General features: G+C 37.8%; 1 protein-coding gene across 1 annotated transcript in view; it reads right to left on the bottom strand.

Moving 5' to 3' along the window:
• LOC105297825 (solute carrier family 22 member 9-like) overlaps positions 1–8,812 on the bottom strand; it is a 23,964-nt gene that overhangs the window by 10,453 nt on the left and 4,699 nt on the right. Inside the window, exons 3-5 of the mRNA XM_011368682.1 lie at positions 1,532–1,686; positions 1,261–1,429; positions 378–501 (exon numbers count right to left, since the gene is read on the bottom strand). Of these exons, the coding sequence (XP_011366984.1) occupies positions 378–501; positions 1,261–1,429; positions 1,532–1,686 (448 nt within the window). The remainder of the gene's footprint in view (positions 1–377; positions 502–1,260; positions 1,430–1,531; positions 1,687–8,812) is intronic.

Here is an 8,812-nt window from a genome sequence, read left to right as displayed (position 1 = left end):
GGCCATATTAAAAAAAAGGAAAAGAAAATGTGGTATATACATACAAGAGGATATTATTCAACCATAAAAAAGAAGGAAATCCTGTCATTTGCTAAAACATAGATGAATCTTGAGGACATTTTTGCTAAGTGAACTCTATACGATCTTTCCGATTACAAATACTAAGTGATATCTGTCTTTGTTGAGTGAAATAGCTGTGACCAATCCTTTCAGAACAGCATAGTCTCTCTTAAGGTTAATTCAATGTCGACGGCCATTGAGAAGTTAGGTAAGAAGGCCTCTCTTCCCACCCTTTACTCATCTTATGGACACCGACTAGCGTATATGTCAGGTCATGTCTTCCCTGCATCCCATAACCAACTCTCTTTCCTGTTCACCTCCATGGTTAGGGTGTCTCCAGCATTCTTGACTCCATTCCTGCGTGCAGCTCTTCTCAGTTCCTTTAAGCCCTCTTCAGGTTTGTTGGTGATAATCAGCCACCGAGCAGACTCTGCCAGCCATCTGGTCAAAGAAGACGACAGAGGTGCAACCAACTCTCATTTGCTCATTTCCCACACACCCTTTGTTCTGAAATGCCTCCCCCCTCCCATCTAATACCTATCTCTTGTTTTGTCATACCAGGAAATGTAAATTTATGTTCTCTTGCCCCTTGACTAGGAAACTGTGAGATTGACTGATCCATGCAGTAAGTAAACCTTCACTGCTGGGAATATAAAGGAATCATATTGGCCCCCCTCTTATTCGAGGGGATAGTACCAGTTTTAGCAAAGAAAAATAGTGTTCCTAGTTAAATCTGAATTCAGTTAAACAGTGAATATGAGTAACTCTTGAATATAATTATGTCCCATGCAATATTTTAGACATACTTACACTAAAAAGTATTTGTTGTTTATTTGAAGTTTTACTTTAATGAGACACTCTGTATTTTATTAGGTTAGTAAACAAAAATACAGAACTCTCAGATAAATAGGAATTTTATATAAACAACAAATAATTTTTAGGGTAACTGTGCACCATGCAATATTTGGGATATTATACAAAAAAAAAAGAAAACTTGTTTATCTGAAATTCAAATTTAGCCGAGTGTCCTTAATATTATCTGGCACCCCTACCTGTTCTGCTTCTTAAATTGTACATATGGTACAGATTAGTAGAGCATTTGCTCAGTGTTGACTACGGACCAAACAGAATCTGTGTCCTTGTTCCATGTACCTTGCATCCCAGGATCCTCAAAGACAGAGGAAGAAAGACATCTTATACCTTGAGGCAAAAAAAAGGACAAATAATGGTGTAGAAAACACCAGCTGAAGGATGTGCCAGTCTTGAATGACAAAAGCCAGTCCTCCCAGAATTATCGGTCCCACAGAAGCAGCACATATTGTCATTGTCATACCCATGGCTTGGAATTGGGGTATTGTCCATTCTATAACTGAAAGAAAACACAAACAGGACTTTGACTTCAAAGAAAGTTGGAATTTCAAAGTCAAAATTAGGGGTTGGAAAATGTCAAAGATCCAAAGTCGTTACTTACTAAGCAAAGAATTATTGGACAGGATGCTCGGGGTAGAAAAGCCAGCCAAGAAGCGTAGTAAGCAGTAAATGAGGAGATTGGGAGCAAAGATCAGACAGGTTTCAGCAATGGCGAGCTGGAGGAAACACCATCTTAGAATTAGCCTCCTCCCAAACCTGAGAAACAGGAACAGGTTAGATATGGGAATATTAACAACCTGTTGTAAAAAACTATGAAAAAAAAGGGTACACTTTGAAATTTAGGAGTTGTTTTAATAACTGAAACTTTGTACTTGAAATCTTAAAGAATCAACAATATATCTCGGGAGCAACCCTGCTGTTTGTAAATAGATACTGAGTGTAACAGTTTCTTCTCCAGTCTGTTACCAGTAGATCTTTGAGACCAGTTGAAACCATATAAGACAGCCTGCAAGACAGTGGTCCCCCTTCATCCATGGTTTTACTTGGCATGGTTTCAGTTATCCACAGTCAACTCCAGTTCAAAAATATTAAATGGACGATTCCAGAAATAAACAACTCATAAGTTTGAAACTGCTTGTCGCTCTGAGCAGCGTGATGAAATCTCTCACTATCCCACTCCATCCCGGCTGGGCTGTGAATCACCCTTTGTCTTGTGTAGCCACGCTGTATACTCTCTTTAGTCGCTTAATATCCGGCTTAGTTATAGGTTGATGGTCATGGCATTGCAATGCTTGGGTTCAAGTGACCCTTATTTTATTTAATAATGCCACATTCACATAATTTTATTCCAATATATTGTCATAATTGTTCTATTTTATTAGTTATCATTAATCTCTTACTTTGCCTAATTTATAACTTAAACTTTATCATAGGTATGTATGTATAGGGAAAAAAAAAACCACGGTATATTCAGGGTTTGGTGCTATCCACAGTTTCAGGCATCCACTAGGATCTTCGAATGTGTCCACTGTGGATGAGGAGAGAGTACTATATTGGAAATTTTAACGTATCACAAATGTCCCTTATACTAACATATGCATTTAACATAGTAGATACTGTATAGTATCTACTGTGGGATCTGCTATGGATTGAATTGTGTTCCCCCAAATTCCTATATTGTAGTCTTAATACCCAATGAAATGTTCTTGAAGATGGGGCTTTTAAGAGGTTACTGGGTCTTGATGAGGTCGTGAGGTGGGGCCCTCGTGACGGAACTAGGGCCCTTCTAAGAAGAGACACCAGAGAGATTGCTGTGCCTCTCCCTACCATATGAAGATACAGCAAGAAGGCAGCTATCTTTAAACCAGGAAGAGAGAGCTCTCACCAGGAACGAAATCACGCTGCACTTTGATCTTGGACTTCTCAACTTCTAGAACTTGAGAAAATAAGATTCTGTTGCTTAAGCCATCAATATATGGTATTTCGTTATGGTGGCCTGAGCTGACTGACATAGGGTCTACATCTACACTTGGGAATCTAGGACCATGAAGGCCATGGATAAACTGATATGGAAGGAGTATTCATGGAACAATACATCAATGATGCTGATGGGTGGCATAAGAGGCCCTCTCTGGTGAATCTGGCTTTATGGTCTTGGACAATGTTCTTCCCTTGGATAGGATCCGAGGGAGCCACAATCCAATCAGAGGAACTTAGAGAAGGTTCTCAGAGGAAAGGATCAGATGAGATAAGCATGAAGAAACAGAGAAGGAGAAGGTTAAAAAAGAGAGGGAAGAGAATTCCATGTTTCACAGGTTTTTGGGAAAGAGGCTCTTTCTCTAGGCAACTTGGATAAAATGGCCTGTGCTGATTCTATATAGCCAGTGATACGAGGGAACAAACAGTGGGATTTGGCAAATGCTCCGCAATTTTTCCCACTCTTACAGAATATCTACATTATAATATGGCTGTGAAATCTTTTCTATTCTGAGTAGTTATGTAACATATGCCTTCTTTCTAAATTTGTATTTCGCTTTAAAATGGAATAGAATCTATATAAAGAAATGCTATGATTAATGAAATGATGGAGTGACTGTTTTTGGAAAGCCTGGTCAGTCAAAACAAAAACGGCCATATATAAAGATACTTCCTGTACATTCTCACGGGGAAAAGTGACATATGAAGTTGTTCAATGTAGTGCTATCTAGAGTGGCAGACGTTTTGGTGACAATTTTGTCGTTCATCACCAAAAAGTGGATTAAGAGCATCATAACGAATCTCCACTGTGAAGCACTGTGCAGCAAAGGGAAAAATGAACTAAAAGTATCAAAACCATAGTAGCGGGTGTACAAAAGGAAAAGAATGAAATAATAACATTTAAATAATATGTAAGTTAAAATATGGGTAAATCAAACAACCTCATTCATTTTGCAAAAACATGAATTTAAAGAAGTACAGTTAATGCATCATAATAATTTCTACATTGGGAGGAGGGACATGGAATTGGGGCATGAAGAAGAAGTGAAAACACGCATGCATATATACATGAAAGGGATTCATGGCCAAATTAATGAGGACACGCTCTCATGAAATGAGTATGACCATTCGATTGTCTGTGGTTGATATTCGAAAGAAGAGAAATTTGTGTTATGTCACACATGAAGACTATTGTTTCATTGTTAATTGTACAGTCTGGCTAGATATTCACCATTGCTCTTTTTTTCCCCCCTGGATGTAGAGGAAAATTACACTTCCCAGTCTTATAATTAAGTTGGATTCACACACTCATGTTCTGCCCATGAACTGTATAAGAAAGTGACATAGGCCACTTCCGGCCTGTTCATCTAAGGTATACTTTAGTTCTACTCATCTCTCTGACAACATGGCTGGAAAAACTGGCAGATGAACTGGCAGATGAAAATGGCAGATGAAAATGTCACACAATGGAAGGTGCTGGTGCCCTGAACCACTGCCTGGAGGATGGGGGCCACCTGACCCAGACAGCAGGGGTGACCATAACAGTCAGACTCTTGGGTTCTTATTGTAACTAGCTACCTTGGTCAACGCAGTACTATTGGTTTTTATAATGACGACTGATTAAGATAACTAGAGAGGTTTTGTATTATTTCTTTTTTTCCATGTATGTTTCTAAAACTTATTTGAAAAAAATGTTCAATTTGAAAAGAAAATGCTACATGCACCTATAAACACACATATAAAAAGAGGTTACAAAATTACATGAAATTCTGTATATTCTCAAGGTCAGCATACCAGATCAAGGGTTTCTGATACATTCTTTCTTCATCCTCAAAGAGCTTGAATGTGCCAGCAATGATTACTTTTTCCCAATTTTATTTGAAACATATATTTTTGATGTATGTAAATATAATGATATGATGTTAATGTTGGTTTCTACTTGGGTGGATTTCTTCCCAATACTTTATTTTGAAAATTGTCAAATACAAAAGTTTAAATAAATAGTATAGTGAACACTGGTATAGATCTTAACCTGGTATAGATTCATCACTGGTATAGATTCATCACTAGATAACGTTTTTCTATATTTGCTTTATTTCTTTGTGTGTGAGAATACACACACACCGCATATAAAAACTCTTTTGTGTTGAACCATTTGAATGGCAGTTATAGACCACATGGCACAATGCTCCTAATTTTTTTAGTATGTGTATATTAAAAATAAGGGCAGTCTCCTATATTTTTACAATTCTATCATCACACCTAAGAAAACAATAATTTCACCATCAGCTCTCAGACCATATTCAAATTGCCACAAAGCTCTGCAAAATGTCTTTCTAGATGTTATTTTTCTTGTTTCCATCCATGCTCTAATAGTTACACATTACATATGATTGTCATGTTTTTGTTAAGCTATTAAAATCTAGGATGATCATTCCTCTTATTTTTCTCATGATGTTGCTTGTGTTTTTTTTTTTTTTTGAAGAGTCTAGGTCAGTTATCTTATAGAATGTGAATTATGAATAATTTTAAAGATCTTTAAAATTTTTTATCTATGTTCTAATTTTTTACCATGAGCATATTGCGGGGGTGGCGGGGTGAGGTTCAGAAAATAATAAAAGATTAAAAGTAAAGTACATATTTGCATTTTATTTGCTCGTGGCTTTCAGAGTCATTTCAATATGAGGTAGGTATAGGGAAGGACTGTTGTTACCAGCTGTGGGTAAAGAGCCACAGGCACATGGCTTCTATGCTCATCAATTTCTCTTCTCCACCCCAACCGTTTAATGTATCTATGATCCTGAAGGAGGCTAAGCAGAAAATCACCTCACAAAATTCTGTACATTCTCAAGGTCAGCATACCAGATCAAGGGTTTCTGATACATTCTTTCTTCATCCTCAAAGAGCTTGAATGTGCCAGCAATGATTACTTTTCTCTAAACCCTGAGAGGTAGGGGTCCTCTCTCTTATTTTGCACTCAGGAAAAAGTAGGGTGAGCATACAATTTTCATCCTCAACGGGATACTTTTGAGACCAAGAATGGATGTTATTACTAATTAAGCTGAGAATGTCCCGGGAAATGAGATGATTGGTCACTAAGGGAGCAACAGAAGTTGTGCTATGGTGCTGAACGTGCAAAGGGAAGGGATTCTAAGAACTGATGCTGAGCGGGTTTGTCTGAGCTCAGATAGGTGTTCCCTGAGCACAGAACTGTGAGCACATTGCTCAGGTAGTTGTCTGGATTTCAACAGCCCATGTCTGCAGCCTCTGCCATCTTCCCCAGGGGTCTACACGACCAGTTTCTACAAGGGTACACCAGCGAGGCTCTCTCCCCTGCATTGCAGCTAAGGAGAAGTCTGGCTTGTCTGAGAAGTCCACAACCACCCTTTTCTAATTGCTTTATGTATTAGCTGAACATTTATACTTTTTCAACACATTAAAAGAGTAAAAGTATGAGAAAAAAGTATGAGATTGATTTTTTTTTTTTTGAGTTTTAAACGAAAGAGATGTCCTAATGGGCAGAGGCGTATTCAAAAGATTTAACAACCAGTACAACACGGGCACTGACCAATCATAATGGATGTTGGCCTTGACGCGTAAGCGGTCACTTAGAGTCTTTCTTTTAGGCCATATCTTCTCCTTTAGTGAGAGGGTCATGGGACAATGACTGCTTGGTTATTTATTAGCTGCGTATCACCCTGGCTAAGGGTTATATTTGGGCAGATTGTTTTTAAGCAAGTCCATTTTCGTTGTTTTCCTTGACTTGACATCTCCTGCTGAATGACTAATAGGCATTCTGACTTCTTATGTCCAGAACAGAAGTCTTGACTTTCTTCTCTACATGTGCTTCATTCCCTAGCTTCCCTCATCTTACGAAGTGGTATCAGAATCCATCCATTTGCTCAGGCTGAAGATGTTGATATTATCCTTAGTCCTCTATGTGCCACACCAAAGCCTCCTTAAAAAATCTGGAACCGTCAGGAAGTCCTTTCGCATCTACCTACAAATCGTGTCCCAAATCCAGCTACTCGGTATCATTTGGCATCTTCTTGATTCAAACTCCCACCGTCTTTCCTAAACACTATTTGGATAGCCTCTTAAATGGTTTTCCTACCATGACTCTAGCTCTTCCAGTTAGTTATCAAAGGAGGCTTAAGAAAGTGGTTTAAAATATTCTATCGTAATATTCTTTTTAAAAGCCTCTGGTTCCAGAAATAAAGGCCCGGAGCTGCTGCGTAAGAAACAGTTTTCAGTTCAATCTCAGGCGTGAAAATTACTTGCTAAAATGAAGGAATCGGTATTATTGATGAATGATAATGGAAAAATAGAATCTTCACAACTTCATATTTATAATATTCAAAATATAATTCAAACTCTCCTGGTATGTGAAAAACCAAGAAAATGGAACTTATTCCCAAGATAATGGAACTATTTCTAATCTCCTGAGATGAGACAAATTTTGAAACTAACCAACAAAAATTTTAAAGTGGTTATATAACTATCCTCAAAGACATAGATAAAATATTATTGTAATGTATGAAAAGCACAACTTATAAAAAGACACTCTCAGTAGAGACAGTGATACAAATAAACCAAAATAAATGAAATCCTAGAGCTGAAACAGTACAATTTCTGACATAAAAAGATTCTCTGGATGGGCTTAACAGCCATGCGGACAGAGACACAAGAGAGAGAATATCTGAAGACAGCAATAGAAATTGTAGAAGATGACGACGGAGAGAAATAATTATTTAAGAAAAATGAACAAAGAGACGCAGAGTGCTATTATACCAGGAGTTAGCAAATATTTCCTGTATGGGGACAGATAATTATCCTTTTATGCTTTGTGAGAGACGTGTTCTTATTTTTTTTCTTTCTTCTTCTAAAGTAATTTTCGTGGCTTTTTTTAAAAAAAATAGATTTTGTTGTTTAGAACAGTTTTAGGTTGACTGCAGTACTGAGCAGACAGGAGATTTCAGGGGATTTCCGGCATCCCTCCCTGCCCCGCCCCCACTCTTGCAGAGCATCCCCACCTATTAACAGTCTGCACCCAAGCAGTACACTTGGTCCAGTGATAAACCTGCAACGACTCATCATTACCCCTCAAAGTCCATAGTTTGCGTCAGGGTACACTCTGCATTGTGCATTCTGTGGGTTTCGACAAATGCGTAATGCCATGTACCTGCCATTATGGTGTCATACGGAGTAGTTTCGCTGCCCTAAAATACCTCTGTGCTCTGCCTATTCATCCCTCTCTTCCTCACCAACACTTATCCTTTTACTGTTCCCTTAGTTTTGACTTTTCTAGAATGACATATAGTTGGAATCATACAAGATATAGCCTTTTCATATTGGTTTCTTTCATTTATTAGTATGTATCTAAGGTTTCTCCATGTCTTTTCATGGTCTGATAGTCCATTTCCTTTTAGAATTGAATAATATTCCATTGTCTGGATGGACTACAGTTTATTTATCCATTCACCTACTAACGGATATTTTGGTGGCTTCCAAGTTTTAGCAATTATGAATAAAGCTGCTATAAATATTCGTGTGCAGGCTTTGTGTAAATGGAAGTCTTCAACTCCTTGGGTTAATACCAGGGAGCATGATTGCTAGATTTTATGGCAAGAGTGTGCTTAATTTTATAAGAAACTGCCAAAACGTCTTCAAAAGTGGCTGTACCATTTTGTGATCTCACTGGCAATGAATGAACATCCCTGTTGCTCAACATCTTCATCACCATTTAGTGTGGTCAGTGGCATTTTATTTTAGTTTTGTTTTTTTACCATTCTAATAGGTATGCAGCAGTATCAAATTGTTGTTTTAATTTGCAATCCCTTAGTGATATATGTTGTTAAGCATTTTTTTCACATGTTTATTTGTCGTTTGTATAACTTCTTTGGTG

The sequence above is a fragment of the Pteropus vampyrus genome, unplaced genomic scaffold, assembly GCF_000151845.1.
Source record: "Pteropus vampyrus isolate Shadow unplaced genomic scaffold, Pvam_2.0 Scaffold144, whole genome shotgun sequence".
NCBI classification, from domain to species: domain Eukaryota; kingdom Metazoa; phylum Chordata; class Mammalia; order Chiroptera; family Pteropodidae; genus Pteropus; species Pteropus vampyrus.
This window is presented reverse-complemented; position numbering and strand designations above follow the sequence as displayed.